General features: G+C 40.0%; 1 protein-coding gene across 3 annotated transcripts in view; it reads right to left on the bottom strand.

Moving 5' to 3' along the window:
• Nucleotides 1-21,821, bottom strand: part of col5a3a (collagen, type V, alpha 3a) — a 266,668-nt gene that overhangs the window by 169,794 nt on the left and 75,053 nt on the right. Inside the window, exons 1-3 of one of the 3 annotated variants that reach the window (XM_061905223.1) lie at nucleotides 21,322-21,486; nucleotides 18,181-18,394; nucleotides 13,299-13,461 (exon numbers count right to left, since the gene is read on the bottom strand). The exons of 1 other annotated variant lie outside the window; for it this stretch is intronic. In XM_061905223.1, coding sequence (XP_061761207.1) covers nucleotides 13,299-13,461; nucleotides 18,181-18,394; nucleotides 21,322-21,445 — 501 coding nt within the window. In that variant the 5' untranslated portion in view covers nucleotides 21,446-21,486. Of the gene's footprint in view, nucleotides 1-52; nucleotides 278-13,298; nucleotides 13,462-18,180; nucleotides 18,395-21,321; nucleotides 21,487-21,821 lie in introns of those variants that run through there. One more of the 3 variants, XM_061905225.1, reaches the window with a different exon arrangement.

Genomic DNA, 21,821 nt, shown 5'->3' on the forward strand with positions numbered 1-21,821 from the left:
ACATATAAATTCCTATCTTTAATGAGGACAAGAATATAAGTTGGTGTATTACCTGATTCTGATGACTTGCTTTGATTGGAATCAGACAGTATAGTGCTGATAAGTACCGGTTTTCAAATGGAGGAGAAAAAAAGTTCCTCCTTCCTGTCTAATACCACATGAAAGTCGTTGGTTTTTGGCATCTTATCTGTCCAGCTTCCATATTTGTTTTTATACACTTTACAAGAAATACATTGGCGGCAAACTCCGTAGCTTGCTAGCTTGTTTGCGCTGGCTTTCGGAGACTCTTATTATGTTAGCGCAGGCGCAGTGGAGCGGCGCTTTTATTGTGAAGACAGGAACTGTGCGATTAGTCTTTAGGCTTGGGACGGGAAGTACGGTTGAAATAAAAAGTGTCTTTTTTCCTTTACACTTTTGATTGATTGATTAAAACTTGTATTATTAGATTCCACAGTACAGTACATATTCCGTACAATTGACCACTAAATGGTAACACCCCAATAAGTTTTTCAACATGTCGGGTTCTACGTGTGACGGTCACGTGACCACCTAGCTCTGTTTGATTGGTCCAACGTCACTAGTGACTGCATTTGATTGGTGAAACGCAGGCATGTGTAGTTCTTACTTTGAATGCGTGTCTTGACAAAATCAAAACAAACAAAGCGTGCATTAACAGATCGATAAAAAAAAAGTAGCGAGTAACGAGCTGATTGTAGATAAATGGAGCGGAGTAAAAGTAGCGTTTCTTATCTATAAATATACTCAAGTAAAAGTATGTTGCATAAAAACTACTCTTAGAAGTACGATTTATCCCAAAAGTTACTCAAGTAGATGTAACGGAGTAAATGTAGCGCGTTACTACCCACCTCTGCCCGTAAGGACCAGATGAGTCGCCCGCTGGCCTGTTCTAAAAATAGCTCAAATAGCAGCACTTACCAGTGAGCTGCCTCTATTTTTTAAATGTTATTTATTTACTAGCAAGCTCGACATTTTTAATTCTAAGAGAGACAAAACTCAAATAGAATTTGAAAATCCAAGAAAATATTTTAAAGACTTGGTCTTCACTTGTTTAAATAAATGTATTTATTTTTTTACTTTGCTTCTCATAACTTTCAGAAAGACAATTTTAGAGAAAAAATACAACTTTAAAAATGATTTTAGGATTTTTAAACACATATACCTTTTTACCTTTTAAATTCCCTCCTTTTCTTTCCTGACAATTTAAATCAATGTTCAAGTATTTTTTTTTTTTTTTATTGTAGTGAAGTGAAGTGAAGTGAATTATATTTATATAGCGATTTTCTCAAGTGACTCAAAGCGCTTTACATAGTGAAACCCAATATCTAAGTTACATTTAAACCAGTGTGGGTGGCACTGGGAGCAGGTGGGTAAAGTGTCTTGCCCAAGGACACAACGGCAGTGACTAGGATGGCACAAGCGGGAATCGAACCTGCAACCCTCGAGCTGCTGGCACGGCCAGTCTACCAACCGAGCTATGCCGCTTTACAATATTATTATTGTAAAGAATAATAAATACATTTTTATTAAATTCTTCATTTTAGTTTCTGTTCTTCGACAAAGAATATTTGTGAAATATTTCTTCAATTGTATTATGATTAAAATTTAAAAAAAATCTAGAACATCTTTAGAATCAAATTTAAATCTTATTTCAAAGTCTTTTGAATTTCTTTAAAACATTTTGTTCTGGAAAATCAAGAAAAAAATGATGATTTGTCTTTGTTAGAAAAATAGCTTGGTCCAATTTGTTATATATTCTAACAAAATGCAGATTGGATTTTAACCTATTTAAAACATGTCATCAAAATTCTAAAATTAATCTTAATCAGGAAAAATTACTAATGATGTTCCATAAATTATTTTTAAAATTTTTTTTTAAAAGATTCGAATTAGCTATTTTTTGTGTTCCTTTTTTTCGGTTGAATTTTGAATTTTAAAGAGTCGAAATTGAAGATAAACTATGTTTCAAAGTTTTATTTTCATTTTTTTCCTGTTTTCTCCTCTTTCAAACCGTTCAATTAAGTGTTTTTTTCATCATTTATTCTCTACAAAAAACCTGTAAAAGGAACAAAAATGTACCTCGGAATGACAGACAGAAATACCCATTTTTTTATATATATATATATATGGATTTATTTATTAAAGGTAAATTGAGCAAATTGGCTATTTCTGGCAATTTATTTAAGTGTGTATCACACTGGTAGCCCTTGGTATTAATCAGTACCCAAGAAGTAGTTTTTGCTTTCAAAAAGGTTGGTGACCCCAGATGTAAACAAACCATGGTGCGTTCAAGTACTGCTAAAATTAGTAGGACAAAACAGCGCTCGCCAAAATCTTGAATCAGTGAAGCATGTTTAATATAAACAGTGTGCTTTAAAACAATTAAGTTGTGTCATGTTTGTCCTCCTGCAGAAACCATATTAAAACATTTTTTTAATTCATTTTTTTCCATTTTTCATACATTTTTGAAAAAGCTCCAGAGAGCCACTAGGGCGGCGCTAAAAAAAACGAGTCAGTCATTTCACAAATGACTGACTAATTTGCGCACGAGTACAGCGAGCATAAAGGTTATCCAAATAATGTCTTTTTTTTTGTGTCACCCCCCCGGCCCCCTCCTCGCCATCCTGGCCCTCAGCCAGCGGCAAACTTTATTGCCCTCTTCGTCTCGCTGTCGCCGGAGTGAGCGGGAAGAGAAGGCGAGGCAACAGGGAGTAAATCAACTCTAATCCAATCTCAATTAGAGATGAAAGGCAACACTTTCACACAGAACTTTTTTTTTTCCCCCTATTATTCCTGCCTGGCAGGGTTTCTCTCGCCCCCCCACCCCCCCAAATAAACCTACTCCATCATCCCCCAATTAGGATACGGCAGCAGAATATATCGCGGGCAAATAAAGCACAAAAAGTTTCAAAACAATTGAAAATAACCAGCCTAGTTATGGCGCTCAACCACTGTGCCGCAGCACATTAGTGTGCCCTAAAATACAATCTGTTGAGCCGGGGGAGATGATCTAATTTCACCTATTTGGGGTAGAAAATATTTTTTTGCAAATCAGTAATTACAAGCTTATTCGCCATGGACTATAAAGGCGGAAGCCCGCAATTTTTCCAGACTTAATGCAGATCCCAAATACAGATCAGAGGGTACCAGAAGGTAAGAAAAGTTGCTTTTGCATAATATTGCGAAACATAACGGCAGATAATAGTTCTTGCCTTATACACACACAATAATAACACTCTTATGTTGAAGCACATAAAACGGTGCAGCCTGCACATATCTCTTATGTGTGACTGCCATCAAATTGCAGTCTACACTTTTCCCTTATGTGTGACTACCATCATATTGCAGTCTGCACGTATCTCTTGTGTGTGACTGCCATCATTTTGCAGTCTACACGTATCTCTTGTGTGTGACTGCCATCATATTGCAGTCTACACGTATCTCTTTTGTGTGACTGCCATCATACTGCAGTCTACACGTATCTCTTATGTGTGACTGCCATCAGATTGCAGTCTACACATATCTCTTGTGTGTGACTGCCATCATTTTGCAGTCTGCATGTATCTCGTATGTGTGACTGCCATCATATTGCAGTCTACACGTATCTCTTATGTGTGACTGACATCATATTGCAGTGTACACGTATCTCTTATGTGTGACTGCCATCATATTGCAGTCTACACGTCTCTCTTATGTGTGACTGCCACTATATTGCAGTCTACACGTATCTCTTATGTGGGACTTCCATCATATTGCAGTCTACACGTATCTCTTATGTGTGACTGACATCATATTGCAGTCTACACGTATCTCTTATGTATGACTGCCATCATATTAATGCCTGCACGTGTCTCTTATGTGGGACTGCCATCATTTTGCAGTATGCACGTATCTCTTGTGTGTGACTGCCATCATATTGCAGTCTACACGTATCTCTTATGTGTGACTACCATCATATTGCAGTCTGCACGTATCTCTTATGTGTGACTGCCATCCACTGGTCACATTTATCAATACATCATGTACCAAATAAAATAGCTTCGATGTGGGTAAGCTCAACCAAACGTATTCCTTACATTGGCGTATTTGATAAGGGTTTTAAGCCGCACTGTCGAGTTTTGAAATAAAATAAAAGATTTTAAGTGTGCCTTACAGTCCGGAAAATACGGTAAGTAAGCAAAACCACCAAATTTGGCTGCTGGTATACAGTTCGGACTAAAAGTTTGGACACACCTTTTCATTCAATCTTTTTTTTCATGACTATTTACATTGTAGATAGTCACATCAAAACTAGGAATGAACACATGTGGAGTTAAATAACTGAAAACATGTTTCATATTCTAGTTTCTTCAAAATAGCCACGCTTTGCTCTGATTACTGCTTTGTACACTCTTGGCATTCTCTCCATGGGCTTCAAAAGGTCCTGCAGATGCACCGCTAGGGATTTTGGGCCCCAGGAAAATAATCTTTACAGGGCCCCCAACACATAATTTCATCATCATTAGGGGCCTCTCTGGGCCCCCCTTCCATCATGGGCCCCTAGAATCTGTCTCCTTTACCCCCCCTTTTCGGCACCCCTGGTCACCTGTAATGGGTTTTCACTTCACAGATGGGTTCCAAGCTCATCCAGAGAATGCCATGAGTGTGCAAAGCAGTGATCAGAACAAAGGGTTGGCTATTTTGAAGGAACTAGAATTTTAAATATGTTTTCAGTTTTGTCATAATTATGTGAAACACCATTTTTTTTAGTCTTTAGGAAGGGGAACCGGAGGGTGTGTTCCAACCATCGTGGGATCACACTCCTCAGACTTCCCGGTAAGGTCTATTCAGGTGTACTGGAGAGGAGGCTACGTCGGATAGTCCGACCTCGGATTCAGGTGGAACAGTGTGGTTTTCGTCCTGGTCGTGGAACTGTGGACCAGCTCTGGGGTTCTTGAGGGTGCATGGGAGTTTGCCCAACCAGTCTACATGTGCTTTGTGGACTTGGAGAAGGCATTCGACCGTGTCCCTCGGGAAGTCCTGTTGGGAGTGCTCAGAGAGTATGGGGTATCGGACTGTCTTATAGTGGCGGTCCGCTCGCTGTATGATCAGTGTCAGAACTTGGTCCGCATTGCCGGCAGTAAGTCGGGCAAGTTTCCAGTGAGGGTTGGACTCTGCCAAGGCTGTCCTTTGTCACTGATTCTGTTCATAACTTTCATGGACAGAATTTTTAGGCGCAGTCAGGGCGTCGGTGGCTGCAGGATTAGGTCTCTGCTCTTGCAGATGATGTGGTCCTGATGGCTTCATCTGGCCAGGATCTTCAGCTCTCACTGGATCGGTTCGCAGCAGAGTGTGAAGCGACTTGGATGAGAATCAGCACCTCCAAGTCCGAGTCCATGGTTATCGCCCGGAAAAGGGCAGAGTGCCGTCTCTGGGTTGGGGAGGAGACCCTGCCCCAAGTGGAGGAGTTCAAGTACCTCGGAGTTTTGTCACGAGTGAGGGAAGAGCGGATCGTGAGGTCGACAGGCGGATCGGTGCGGCGTCTTCAGTAATGTGGACGTTGTACCGATCCATTGTGGTGAAGAAACTCTCAATTTACTGGTCGATCTACATTCCCAACCTCACCTATGCTCATGAGTTTTTGGCTTATGACCGAAAGGACAAGATCACGGGTACAAGCCGCCGAAATGATCTTCCTCAGCCGATTGGCAGGACTCTCCCTTAGAGATAGGGTGAGAAGCTCTGCCATCCGGGAGGAGCTCAAAGTAAAGCCGCTGCTCCTCCACATGGAGAGGAGCCAGATGAGGTGGTTCGGGCATCTGGTCAGGATGCCAACCGAATGACTCCAACCAGTAGAAGGTCACGGGGAAGACCCAGGACATGTTGGGAAGACTATGTCTCCCAGCTGGCCTGGGAACGCCTCGGGATCCCCCGGGAAGACTTGGACGTAGTGGCTGGGGAGAGGGCAGTCTGGGCTTCCTTGCTTAGGCTGCTGCCCACGTGACCCGACTTCGGCGGAAGATGGATGGACCATTTTTTACAAGACCTAGGGGGACCTTCTTCATCAGTTTGGTATCAAAGACCCCTGAAATAAACCATTACCGCCGTAACTAAGGGCGCCAAAGGGAGCATAAATGACTCAACGGAATTGGTCTGACTCACGAAAACGTGGTAGCGTCAACAAGACCATCACTTCGAGCCAAAAACACGCTCTGTTTCCAGTCCAAATCAAGACGGAAAGGATCAGAAAAAATAAACGCCGACTCGTATCTAAGCGGTCAGCGCGTCGGCGTCACATAAACAAGGTCCCGGGCCGCTTGGGTAAGGGAGCGACTCGAGACGTGTTGACGTTTACTGCAAAGTGTTTTGTTGTTCAAACACTTGTTGGCAATCTGGAAGTAATAGAAGACATTAGCGCCACCCCCCACCCTCTCGGTCCCACAGGCGCAGAGCTCCCACGCTGGGAGAACTGGGCCGGAACACCGGCCTCCTCCTCCCCCAGAACTGAGGGGCCTGGGAACCGTGAAGCGGGGGTCAGCCTGCTCAGTCTCTGCCGTCCCCCTGGTACCAGCCCTATGATGCTAATACTTCAAGACACACCAACAGTACACTCATGAACTGACTGACTGTCTTCGTGGATCATTGATTCTCAAAATGCGGTCCGAGTACCAAGTACCGGAATGCTGGACAACAGCAAAAACTTACTGTGGAGTACCAAGTACGCCAGCTCCCTCTGGTGGTACTCGGAAATGAAACTACTCGTATGACACAAACCAAATATTTGTATACTGTCTTACATGTGGAAGTAGCAACAACTTTGTATACTGCATAAAAGCCTGTTTGGCGAACATTGTTTTGTCCTAGTAATTTCAGTAGTTCTTGAACTCACCGTAGCCTTAGTTGGCCACATGCGTGGACGTCAACTTTTAGCTCTTATTTCCAAAATGGTGTACACCACTGAATCGGGGTCTTATGGCCATTGTTTTTGTAGCTGTTGTTTTGAGGCATGTTTTAAAAAAACATTTTTTTATAATAATAATGCACTTTGTGAAAGTCAACGTGTAGTATTTCCCATAGTTGTAGTGCAAGGGTCCCCAAACTTTTTGACCCGGGCGCTGCATTGTGTTAAAAAAAGATTGGCCATTGGCCGGTCTATATATATATATATATATATATATATATATATATATATATATATATATATATATATATATAAATAGACTGCATACTAATGCACCACACTGTCAACCAACACCAAACCCGAATGACAAACACATTTCGGGAGAACATCCGCACTGTAACACAACAGAACAAATACCCAGAATCCCATGCATCCCTAACTCTTCCGTCAGGTTATCCATGGGAAAATGCCTTTTTAGACAATTAAATTTGTCTGAGCGGCTAAGATACCCGAGAGTAACGAGAGGTAGAAAATGGATGGATATTCGAAAGGACAGATTAAAAAAATAATAATCATAAAAACTTTTTTTTTTTTTTTCGTCGGGACTACCCGCCGGCCGGATTTTGGACGGTGGCGGGCCGTAGTTTGGGGACCGCTGTTGTAGTGAGTATCAGGATTATCTCAGGGAGAGCGTGTCCCAAATTCCAAGCTGCTCTTTTGAGGCATGTTAAAAAAAAATAATGCACTTTCTGACTTCAATAATAAATATGTTTGTTGAAGTTGTTCTCTTATTTTGAAAAAAAACCTTGTTACATCGTTTAATGCAACAAAATCAGGCATAATAATGTGTTCATTCCACCGCCATATATATCAGTATCGGTTGATACCGGAATCGGTAATTAAAAGTTGGACGATATCGGAACATCGGCGAAAAAGCCATTATTGTAGCGTGCATCTTAGTTGTAGTTTTCATGGACACGGTTGGAAATGTGGAAATAGCTAATTCCAATCGGTAGCATGTCAGTAGCAAAGTACTGAATATTAGCATCAAGCTAGCACATTTTTTGGAATGGCGGAGCCACACTTTACTTCGTGTGAAGCATTTATTATTTTTTTTTTTAATGAACGACTTTGTTGGCGTTGAATATGGCAACATTACCAAGAGCAGGGGTGTCAAACTTCTTTTTCACAAAACTAATTAAAAATGATGCATGCGGGCAATAACCTGTGATTAATCATCAAAAAAAATAATAATTTGACAGCTCTGATAAAAAATGTGTCCCTCATATTATTACTTTATTGCCTTTGCACTTGATTATTAGATTTTTTTCCATGTAGAAAAGAATAAAAACATCATACGTCAAGGAGAAAAGCCAATATTCAACGGTTTATTTTGTTATCTTTACTAACCTATTTTTGAAATACTCAATATAATAAATAATAAATAAATAAATGGGTTGTACTTATATAGCGCTTTTCTACCTTCGAGGTACTCAAAGCGCTTTGACACTACTTCCACATTCACACACACATTCACACACTGATGGAGGGAGCTGCCATGCAAGGCGCCAACCAGCACCCATCAGGAGCAAGGGTGAAGTGTCTTGCTCAGGACGCAACGGACGTGACGAGGTTGGTACTAGGTGGGAATTGAACCAGGGACGCTCGGGTTGCGCACGGCCACTCTCCCACTGCGCCACGCCGTCCCTAGTGAGGACTTATTGTAACGATTTAATGCAAAGGTCTTCAACAGAGGTACTGAAGGTGAAATGTTTGGTTCATTAAAGTTAAAGTACCAATGATTTTCACAAACACACGAGGTGTGGCGAAATTATTCTCTGCATTTGACCCATCACCCTTGATCAACCCCCTAGGAGGTGAGGGGAGCAGTGGGCAGCAGCGGCGGCAGCGCCCGGGAATCATTTTTGGTGATTTAACCCTTAATTCCTACCTTTGATGCTGAGTGCCAAGCAGGGAGGTCATGGGTCCCATTTTTATAGTCTTTGGTATGACTAGCCTTTTGGTTTGTATCTTTTTTCATATTATCTTCCACAAAAAAAGCATTTAAGTCTCATCTTAAAACTCATCTGTATACTCTAGCCTTTAAATAGACCTCCTTTTTAGACCAGTTGATCTGCCGCTTCTTTTCTTTCTCCTATGTCCCCCCCTCCCTTGTGGAGGGGGTCCGGTCCGATGACCATGGATGAAGTACTGACTGTCCAGAGTCGAGACCCAGGATGGACCGCTCGTCGGGACCCAGGATGGACCGCTCGCCTGTATCGGTTGGGGACATCTCTACGCTGCTGATCCGCTTGAGATGGTTTCCTGTGGACGGGACTCTCACTGCTGTCTTGGAGCCACTATGGATTGAACTTTCACAGTATCATGTTAGACCCGCTCGACATCCATTGCTTTCGGTCCCCTAGAGGGGGGGGGTTTGCCCACATCTGAGGTCCTCTCCAAGGTTTCTCATAGTCAGCATTGTCGCTGGCGTCCCACTGAATGTGAATTCTCCCTGCCCACTGGGTGTGAGTTTTCCTTGCCCTTTTGTGGGTTCTTCCGAGGATGTTGTAGTCGTAATGATTTGTGCAGTCCTTTGAGACATTTGTGATTTGGGGCTATATAAATAAACATTGATTGATTGATTGAAATTTACCGAAAGTGTCTTTAAATACACAATACAAAGGATCTAATAGATTGTAGTGTAGTTAAAAAACAACCTTGGCATGGCCCCTTAGCTCACTATAGTAACATGAATACTTATATTATTGTATTCACTTAACATTTAAGATAACCACCGATGCTAGTTGTCAGCTAACAATTAGCGCTGCATTTGCCAGCTAGCACTTAGCATACTAGTTGTCAAATAGCGATTAGTGCGCTGGCTATTAGCAGCTCTATATTGTACTATCTCAATATCTTAGAGTACAGTCTTGCACAATAACAAGGTGTCTTTAGAACCAGTTTAATTTAAAACAGCATCACAATTTTAGTAGAGGGTGCATGCTAATAGTGGTTCTTAATCTTGTTGGAGGTACCGAACCCCAACATTTTCTTATGCACCTTCACCGAACCCTTTTTTAGTAAAAAAATAAATGTTTTTTTTTTTCAATTTACCAAAAAGTTGTGTTTTTTTTACTGGTGCACAAAATGAACCGTGCATGAACATCACTTTGTTCAAAGAACAACACAAACAGTGCATGAACTCACAATAAATTACACACTTGCAAGTCAGATGGAAAATTAGGGGGAAAATTGTTTTGGGGGTGTCCATAATATGCCGATAGGGAGAAGTTTTTATTTACAAAACGAGTTGGGTGTGTCTTGACCTCAAGGGCGGAGGCTCTGGGGTTCGATCGAACCCAGGTTAAGAACCACTGCTATATAATAATGTAATATTTGGCATGATTAGATAATAACGTTTAGAACAGTGGTCCCCAACCTTTTTGTATCCGCGGACCGGTCAACGCTTAATAATTTTTCCCGCGGCCCAGGTGGAGTAGGTGGGGGAGGTGGGGGCGAGTCCTTTCTTTTTTTTTTTTTTTCTTCGTCATAAAAAAGGGATTTTTTGTGGTCAGTGCACTGATTGTAAGTATATATTGTGTTTTTTATGTTGATTTAATAAAATAAAAAATAAAAAAATAAAATTGTAAAATTTTTTGTTTTTATAAAAATTAGTAAAAATTTTTTCCCGCGGCCCGGGTGGAGTAGGTGGGGGAGGTGGGGGCGAGTCCTTTCTTTTTTTTTTTTTTTCTTTGTCATGAAAAAGGGATTTTTTGTGGTCAGTGCACTGATTGTAAGTGTATATTCTGTTTTTTATGTTGATTTCATAAAATAAAAAATAAAAAAATAAAATTTTTAAATTTTTTGTTTTTATAAAAATTAGTAAAAAAATTTTCCCGCGGCCCGGGTGGAGTAGGTGGGGGAGGTGGGGGCGAGTCCTTTCTTTTTTTTCTTTTTTCTTTGTCATGAAAAAGGGATTTTTTGTGGTCAGTGCACTGATTGTAAGTGTATATTCTGTTTTTTATGTTGATTTAATAAAATAAAAAATAAAAAAATAAAATTTTTAAATTTTTTGTTTTTATAAAAATTAGTAAAAAAAAAATTCCCGCGGCCCGGGTGGAGTAGGTGGGGGAGGTGGGGGCGAGTCCTTTCTTTTTTTTCTTTTTTCTTTGTCATAAAAAAGGGATTTTTTGTGGTCAGTGCACTGATTGTAAGTGTATATTCTGTTTTTTATGTTGATTTAATAAAATAAAAGATAAAAAAATAAAATTTTTAAATTTTTAGTTTTTATAAAAATTAGTAAAAAAAATTTCCCGCGGCCCGGGTGGAGTAGGTGGGGGGGTGGGGGTGAGTCCTTTTTTTTATTTCTTTTTTCTTTGTCATGAAAAAGGGATTTTTTGTGGTCAGTGCACTGATTGTAAGTGTATATTCTGTTTTTATGTTGATTTAATAAAATAAAAAATAAAAAAATAAAATTTTAAAATTTTTTGTTTTTATAAAAATTGGTAAAAAAAAATTCCCGCGGCCCGGGTGGAGTAGGTGGGGGAGGTGGGGGCGAGTCCTTTCTTTTTTTTCTTTTTTCTTTGTCATGAAAAAGGGATTTTTTGTGGTCAGTGCACTGATTGTAAGTGTATATTCTGTTTTTTATGTTGATTTAATAAAATAAAAGATAAAAAAATAAAATTTTTAAATTTTTTGTTTTTATAAAAATTAGTAAAAAAAATTTCCCGCGGCCCGGGTGGAGTAGGTGGGGGAGGTGGGGGCGAGTGCTTTCTTTTTTTTCTTTTTTCTTTGTCATGAAAAAGGGATTTTTTGTGGTCAGTGCACTGATTGTAAGTGTATATTCTGTTTTTTATGTTGATTTAATAAAATAAAAAATAAAAAAATAAAATTTTTAAATTTTTTGTTTTTATAAAAATTAGTAAAAAAAATTTCCCGCGGCCCGGGTGGAGTAGGTGGGGGAGGTGGGGGCGAGTCCTTTCTTTTTTTTCTTTTTTCTTTGTCATGAAAAAGGGATTTTTTGTGGTCAGTGCACTGATTGTAAGTGTATATTCTGTTTTTTATGTTGATTTAATAAAATAAAAAATAAAAAAATAAAATTTTTAAATTTTTTGTTTTTATAAAAATTAGTAAAAAAAAATTCCCGCGGCCCGGGTGGAGTAGGTGGGGGAGGTGGGGGCGAGTCCTTTCTTTTTTTTCTTTTTTCTTTGTCATGAAAAAGGGATTTTTTGTGGTCAGTGCACTGATTGTAAGTGTATATTGTGTTTTTTATGTTGATTTAATAGAATAAAAAATAAAAAAATAAAATTTAAAATTTTTTTGTTTTTATAAAAATTAATAAAAAATTATTCTGCGGCCCGGTGGTTGGGGACCACTGGTTTAGAAGATGCATTTTTTTTTTCCTGTCAAAATCGAAATAATTATTATCACTTAGTAAAAAAAAAAAAAGGAAGTATTTTATTAACTTTTCCCAGGCATTCACAGGCCACATATGAGGCCCCCGGGCCTTGAGTTTGATAGGAGTGGTATAAATCAAACTAATGTGTATGAGTATGAATTTTTCACACAGGTAAAATTGTTACACTAAATGACGTATTTCCGTATGTTGTCATTTAAAATACACAAAAGTGTGTATTAATTTTTGACATTGTCACATTAAATTAATATTAATATTGATTTAATGTGAATTAATATTAATACACATTTAATCAATATTAGTATTAATGTAATGCGTGAATTAATATTTGTATTAATTTAACATATTAATTAATATTAATATTCACAATTGATATTAATATTAATTTAATGTGTGAATTAATATTGCTTAATATTAATTCACATTAAACTCATATTAATTAATTATTCACAGTGAATTGATATTAATATTAATTTAATGTGACAATGTCGAAAATCAAAAACAAAAGCAAATGAAAATGCCCTAAGGCAGTGGTACCGGGCCGCAGAATAATTTTTTATTAATTTTTATTTAAAAAATAAAAAATAAAAAATAAAATAATTTTTTATTAGTTTTTATTTAAAAAAAAAAAATATTTTTTATTTTTATTTTTATTAAATCAACATCAAAAACACAATATACACTTACAATTAGTGCACCAAACACAAAAACCTCCCTATTTCATGACAAAAACGTCCCTTTTTCATGATGAAGAAAAAAAACATCGTCACTGTCACCCACGTCCCACTGGGGTGAGTTTTTCCTTGCCCTTATGTGGGCTCTGTATCTGTTGTTGTGGCTTGTGCAGCCCTTTGAGACACTTGTGATTTAGGGCTATGTAAATAAACATTGATTGATATTTCATGAATATTTCTAACCTTTTCTTCCTCTACCCGGTCTTGAACTTGACCAGTTTCAAAGCCATGGGCGAGCGGGCCGTACCTGAAATGCACCTTGGTCCGCCAGTCGGGATCCAAAGACGGTGATGCCCTCCGTGCTGACGATGGCCCCGCCTCCCGGCGGCAGCTTTTGGGTGTCCACCTTCCGGCAGTCCAAAAAGAGGGTGACGGACTCCCCCTGAACACTGTAGGCTATCCTGTGCCATCTAGGGAGCAAAATAAAAACGGGTTATTCATAGAGCAACAAGAGCTGATAAAGTTAGGCCGTTAATCACAAGGAATTATCGTATTAATTAATCTTTTAAAAGCAGATTAATCAGTATTTTTTTTATTTTTTGCGCTAATTCTACAGAACCCAAAAGCAGTGAAGTTGTCACCTTGTCTAAATGGTAAATAAAAACAGAATATTTGCAAATCCTTTTCCACTTATATTCAATTGAATAGGCTGCAAAGACATTATATTTCATGTTCGCATATGGTATCGTCTTGCTGAAATAAGCAGGGGCGTCCTAGATAACAATGCTCGGATGACAACATATGTTGCTCTAAAACCTGTATGTACCTTTCAGCATTAATACTGCCTTCACAGATGTGTAAGTTACCCATGCCTTGGCCACTAATACACCCCCATACCATCACACATGCTGACTTTTCAACTTAAAACAATCCGGATGGTTCTTTTCCTATTTGTTCTAGAAGACGCGACGTCCACAGTTTCCCCAAAAAATTTGAAATGTGGACTCAGCAGACCACAGAATCCTTTTTTACACTTTGCATCAGTCCATCTTAGAGGAGCTCGGGCCAAGCGAAGCCGGCGGCGTTTCTGGGTGTTGTTGATAAATGGCTTTGGCTTTGTATATAGAATAGAATAGAATAGAATAGAATGAACTTTATTGTCATTATATTTGCATATAACGAGATTAAAGACTCCAACTTAAGGTGCGGTAGTGGGAACAAATATGGGGTGAAATAAATTATATAAGAGGTAAACACTAACAATTGAAATTAACAGACTACTATCCAATAAAAATAATAAGCAATTCTGTACAATATACACAACACTATATAAGTACAAAATACAAATACTGTACAATATACAGAGCAATATTAGAGTTTTGACTTGCACTTACAGATGTAGCAGCAAATTGTAGTTCCTGAGCACATGTGGTGATATCCTTTACACGCTGATGTCGCTTTTTGATGCAGTGCCGCTTGAGGGTTCGGATGGTCACGGGCATCCAATGTGGGTTTTCGGCCTTGCCGCTTACAGATTCTCTGAACCTTTTGACGATATTACATACCGCAGATGGTGAAACCCATAAATTCCCAAACTTGGCTTGGCATTGTCTTACTGAAATAAGCAGGGGCGTCCACAAAAAAGACGTTGCTCGGATGGCAACATACAGTATGTAGCTCCAAAACCTGTATGTACCCTTCAGCATTAATGGTGCCTTCACAGATGTGTAAGTTACCCATGCCTTGGGCACTAATGCACCCCCATACCATCACACATGCTGACTTTTCAACTTAAAACAATCCGGATGGTTCTTTTCCTATTTGTTCTAGAAGACGCGACGTCCACAGTTTCCCCCAAAAATTTGAAATGTGGACTCAGCAGACCACAGAATCCTTTTACACTTTGCATCGGTCCATTTTAGAGGAGCTCGGGCCAAGCGAAGCCGGCGGCGTTTCTGGGTGTTGTTGATAAATGGCTTTGGCTTTGTATATAGAATAGAATAGAATAGAATTGAATGAACTTTATTGTCATTATATTAGCATATGACGAGATTAAAGACTCCAACTTAAGGTGCGGTAGTGGGAACAAATATGGGGTGAAATAAATTACATAAGAGGTAAAAAGGAAACACTAACAATTGAAATAAACAGACTACTATCCAATAAAAATAATAAGCAATTCTGTACAAAACACTATATAAGTACAAAATACAAATAGTGTGCAATATTAGAGTTTTGACTTGCACTTACAGATGTAGCAGCAAATTGTAGTTCCTGAGCACATGTGGTTATATCCTTTACAGGCTGATGCCGCTTTTTGATGGAGTACTGCCTGAGGGATCGGATTGTCACGGGCATTCAATGTTGGTTTTCAGCCTTGCCGCTTACAGATTCTCTGAACCTTTTGACGATATTACATACCGCAGATGGTGAAACCCATAAATTCCCAAACTTGGCTTGGCATTGTCTTACTGAAATAAGCAGGGGCGTCCACAAAAAAGAAGTGGCTCGGATGGCAGCATATGTTGCTCCAAAACCTGTATGTACCTTTCAGCATTAATGGTGCCTTCACAGATGTGTAAGTTACCCATGCCTTGGGCACTAATGCACCCCCATACCATCACACATGCTGGCTTTTCAACTTTGTGCCTGGAACAATCTGGATGGTTCTATTCCTCTTTGTTTGACACAATGTCCATAGTTTCCAACAACAATTTGAAATGTGGACTCGTCAGACCACAGAAAAACGTTTCCACTTTGCTTCAGCCCATCTTGGATGAGCTCGGGCCCAGCAAAGCCGACGGCGTTTCTGGGTGTTGTTGATAAATGGCTTTGGCTTTGTAATTTAGAGTTTTAACTTGCACTTACAGGTGTAACAACAAACTGTAGTTCCTGAGCACATGTGGTGATATCCTTTACACACTGATGTCACTTTTTGGTGCAGTACCGCTTGAGGGTTCGGATGGTCACGGGCATCCAATTTGGGTTTTCGGCCTTGCCGCTTACAGATTTTCTGAACATTTTGATGATATTACAAACCGCAGATGGGGAAATCCCGAAATTCCCAAACGTGGCTTGGCATTGTCTTACTGGCATTGTCCACAAAAAAGACGTTGCCCGGATGGCAACATATGTTGCTCCAAAACCGGAATGTACCTTTCAGCATTAATGGTGCCTTCACAGATGTGTAAGTTACCCATGCCTTGGCCACTAATGCACCCCCATACCATCACACATGCTGACTTTTACACTTAAAACAATCCGGATGGTTCTCTTCCTATTTATTCTAAAAGACGCAACGTCCACAGTTTCCCCCCAAAAATTTGAAATGTGGACTCGTCAGACCACAGAATCCTTTTTTACACTTTGCATCAGTCCATCTTAGAGGAGCTCGGGCTAAGCGAAGCCGGCGGCGTTTCTGGGTGTTGTTGATAAATGGCTTTGGCCTTGTATATAGAATAGAATAGAGTAGAATAGAATAGAATGAACTTTATTGTCATTATACTTGCATATAACGAGATTAAAGACTCCAACTTAAGGTGCGGTAGTGGGAACAAATATGGGGTGAAATAAATTATATAAGAGGTAAACACTAACAATTGAAATTAACAGACTACTATCCAATAAAAATAATAAGCAATTCTGTACAATATACACAACACTATATAAGTACAAAATACAAATACTGTACAATATACAGAGCAATAATAGAGTTTTGACTTGCACTTAGAGATGTAGCAACAAACTGTAGTTCCTGAGCACATGTGGTGATATCCTTTACACGGTTATGTCGCTTTTTGATGCAGTGCCGCTTGAGGGTTTGGATGGTCACGGGCATCCAATGTGGGTTTTCGGCCTTGCCGCTTACAGATTCTCTGAACCTTTTGACGATATTACATACCGCAGATGGTGAAACCCATAAATTCCCAAACTTGGCTTGGCATTGTCTTACTGAAATAAGCAGGGGCGTCCACAAAAAAGACGTTGCTCGGATGGCAACATATGTAGCTCCAAAAGCTGTATGTACCTTTCAGCATTAATGGTGCCTTCACAGATGTGTAAATTACCCATGCCTTGGGCACTAATGCACCCCCGTACCATCACACATGCTGGCTTTTCAACTTTGTGCCTGGAACAATCTGGATGGTTCTATTCCTCTTTGTTTGACACGATGTCCATAGTTTCCAACAACAATTTGAAATGTGGACTCGTCAGACCACAGAAAAACGTTTCCACTTTGCTTCAGCCCATCTTGGATGAGCTCGGGCCCAGCAAAGCCGACGGCGTTTCTGCGTGTTGTTGATAAACGGCTGTGGCTTTGCATAGTAGAGCTTTAACTTGCACTTACAGATGTAGCGTTAAAGTGTAGTTACTGACGGTGGTTTTTTGAAGTGTTCTTGAGCCCGTGTGGTGATATCCTTTACACACCGATGTCGCTTTTTGAGGCAGTACCGCCAGAGGGAACGAGGGTCTGTAATAAAATCGCTTACGTGCGGTGATTTCTCCAGACTCTCTGAACCTTTTGATGATTTTACGGAGCGTAGATGGTGTAATCCCTAAATTCCTTGCAATAGCTGGTTGAGAAATGTTGTTCCTAAACAATTTGCTCTTGCATTTGTTGACAAAGTGGTGACCCTCGCCCCTGAGAATTTCACGGAAGCTGTTTTTACACCCAATCATGGTATATCACCTGTTCCCAATTAGCCTGTCCACCTGTGGGATGTTCCAAATAAGGGTTCGATGAGCATTCCTCAACTTGCTCAGTCTTTTTTGCCACTTGTGCCAGCTTTTTTGAAACACATCAACTTCCAAATGAGCTAATATTTGCAAGAAAAAATAAGTTTTCCGGTTTGAACGTTAAATATCTTGTCTTTACAGTCTTTTCAATTGAAAATAAGTTGAAAAGGATTAACAAATCATTGTATTCGGTTTTTGTTTACCATTTTAAACGGGACAACTTCACCGGTTTTGGGTTTTTGTTCATTAAATACCATTTGTTGCCACCTTCTGCCTCGTTCTTGTCAGAGTACTCTCTGCCGACTGCAGATTATGCAGTAAGGAGAAGTCTAAGAAAATTATTTTCATATTTTTAAGACACTATTAAAATGAAGCCCAAATCTAAGCTTCATGGTTGGTCCCGTAACCATGACAACAACCGGCTGGAACCGAGGGACAAAGAAAAGACCCACCCTCCATCAGACAGGTCTACACCCTTGAAGGTGGGGTACAAGTCGGGTGAGGGGTGCCTGGTCTGGTCCTTCAACAGGAAAACGGGCGAAGGGCCCACTTCAAGTCCCAGCTGCTGCACGCCCTGCTCGTCGTAGACCGACAGCAGGAAGAACTGCAAACCCTTTTGGGCGCGCAGGGTGGCCATCAAGGAGAACTCTGCAGGGAATTTGGAATCTGGATAGAAGAGAAAAGAAAAGATGCTCGTTTAGCGTATTTTCCGCATCATAGGGCGCACTGCCGATGAGCGGGACTAGTCAGGTCTATTTTCATGGACTGGACTCTCACTATTGTGTTAGATTCACAATGGACTGGACTCACACTATTATTCCAGATCCACTATGGACTGGACTCTCACACAATTATGTTAGATCCACTATGGACTCGACTCTCACTATTATGTTGGATCCACTATGGACTGGACTCTCACACTATTATGTTAGATCCACTATGGGCTGGACTCTCACTATTAAGTTAGATCCACTATGGACTGGACTCTCACACGATTATGTTGGATCCACTATGGACTGGACTCTCACTATTAAGTTAGATCCACTATGGACTGGAATCTCACTATTATGTTAGATCCACTATGGACTGGACTTTCACTATTATGTTAGATCCACTATGGACTGGAATCTCACAATATTATGCTAGATCCACTATGGACTGGACTGTCAAAATATTATGTTGGATCCACTATGGACTGGACTCTCAAACTATTGAGTTAGATCCACTATGGACTGGACTCTCACTATTATGTAAAATCCACTATGGACTGGACTCTCACTATTATGTAAGATCCACTATGGACTGGACTGTCAAAATATTATGTTGGATCCACTATGGACTGGACTCTCAAACTATTGAGTTAGATCCACTATGGACTGGACTCTCACTATTATGTAAAATCCACTATGGACTGGACTCTCACTATTATGTAAGATCCACTATGGACTGGACTCACACTGTTATGTTAGATCCACTATAGACTGGACCGTCACTATTATGTAAGATCCACTATGGACTAGATTTTCACACTAATATGCTAGATCCACTATGGACTGGACTCTCACACGATTATGTTAGATCCACTATGGACTGGACTCTCACAATATTATGTTGGATCCACTATGGACTGGACTCTCACTATTATTCTAGATCCACTATGGACTGGACTCTCACTATTATGTTAAATCCACTATGGACTGGACTCTCACTATTGTGTTAGATTCACAATGGACTGGACTCACACTATTATGTTGGATCCACTATGGACTGGACTCTCACTATTATGTTAGATCCACTATGGACTGGACTCTCACTATTATGTTAGATCCACTATGGACTGGACTCTCACGATATTATTTTAGATCCATTATGTTCTGGACCTCCATTATTATGTTAGATCCACTATGGACTGGACTCTCACTATTATGTTAGATCCACTATGGACTGGACTCTCACTATTATGATGGATCCACTATGGACTGGACTCTCACTATTATGTTGGCTCCACTATGGACTGAACTCTCACTATTATGTTAGATCCACTATGGACTGGACTCTCACGATATTATTTTAGATCCATTATGTTCTGGACCTCCATTATTATGTTAGATCCACTATGGACTGGACTCTCACACTATTATGTTAGATCCACTATAGACTGAACTCTCACTATTACGTTAGATCCACAATGGACTGGACTCTCACTATTATGTCAGATCCACTATGGACTGGACACTCACTATTATGTTAGATCCACTATGGACTGGACTCTCACTATTATGTTAGATCCACTATGGACTGGACTCACACTATTATGTTAGATCCACTATGGACTGGACTCTCACAATATTAAGTTAGATCCACTATGGACTGGACTCTCACAATATTAAGTTAGATCCACTATGGACTGGACTCTCACTATTATGTTAGATCCACTATGAACTGGATTCTCACTATTATGTTGGATCCACTATGGACTGGACTCTCACTATTATTTTAGATCCACTATGGACTGGACACTCACTATTATATCAGATCCACTATGGACTGGACTCTCACACGATTATGTTAGATCCACTATAGACTGAACTCTCACTATTATGTTAGATCCACTATGGACTGGACTCTCACTATTATGTTAGATCCACTATGGACTGGACTCTCACTATTATGTTAGATCTACAATGGACTGGACTCTCACTATTATGTTAGATCTACAATGGACTGGACTCTCACACTATTATGTTAGATCCACTATGGACTGGACCGTCACTATTAAGTAAGATCCACTATGGACTGGACTCTCACTATTATGTTAGATCCACGATGGACTGGACTCTCACAATATTAAGTTAAATCCACTATGGACTGGACTCTCACTATTATGTTGGATCCACTATAGACTGAACTCTCACTATTATGTTAGATCCACAATGGACTGGACTCTCACACTATTATGTTAGATCCACTACGGACTGGACTCTCACACTATTATGTTAGATCCACTATGGACTGGAATCTCACTATTATGTTAGATCCACTATGGACTGGAATCTCTCACACTATTATGTTAGATCCACTATGGACTGGACTCACACTATTATGTTGGATCCACTATGGACTGGACTCTCACACTATTATGTTGGATCCACTATGAACTGGACTCTCACTATTATGTTAGATCCACTATGGACTGGACTCTCACTATTATGTTAGATCCACTATGGACTGGACTCTCACTATTATGTTAGATCCACTATGGACTGGACTCTCACTATTAAGTTAGATCCACTATGGATTGGAATCTCTCACAATATTATGTTAGATCCACTATGGACTGGACTCTCACTATCGGACTCTCAGTGTAGGTCATATTGCACAGTAGAGTATGGGGTGAATTAATTTTATTCTAAGTTTGAGTTGAAGATGATGACAACTCTGGGAAAGAAGCTGTCTCTGAGCCTCTTTGTTTGTATGTAAAATAGCTTCGAGGTCGGCAAGCACAACCAGAATCATGCTGGGTTATAAGGCGCTCTTTATATTTGGTCATTTGCAGTTGATACAAAATTGAAGAAACAACAGGAATTGAGTACCAGGGAAAAGCTGCTTGGTGGGAGCACTGAGTTGAATCTTCCGGTCTATCTTGAAGGCCTGCCGGGTTCCCTCCGATCCCGTCCGGCTGCTGCAGAGACCGGGATGCACGGACACGCCCTCCATCTTCTCCGATAGCTCCAGCACTTGCAGAAGGTCAATGGAATGAGCTGGAATTGAAAAAAAAACATATAACAAGACAATAATGTTATCTCTCTGCTCAGCACTGGAATGGATGTGAACTTCTGGCAGGTGCGGCCGTCCCACTTTTAGTCGTTAAACTCCACCGGCCTTCTTCTTAAGTGCCGCTTCTCGCTTCTAACGGGCGGGATTTAGTGTGGCTCTTAAAAAAGGCTTCCTGCTTCCTAGGAGACGTAATAAAGGGAATCTTCCTGGGAGATGTGACGACATTATTATGGCGGGGAAGGTTTAATCGCAGCCCACCTGGCAGCTGCACACTTAAGTGACATCAGGTGACAGTCACATCAGGTGGAGTTAGTTT

The sequence above is a fragment of the Nerophis ophidion genome, linkage group LG07 (genome assembly GCF_033978795.1).
Source record: "Nerophis ophidion isolate RoL-2023_Sa linkage group LG07, RoL_Noph_v1.0, whole genome shotgun sequence".
Taxonomy (NCBI): domain Eukaryota; kingdom Metazoa; phylum Chordata; class Actinopteri; order Syngnathiformes; family Syngnathidae; genus Nerophis; species Nerophis ophidion.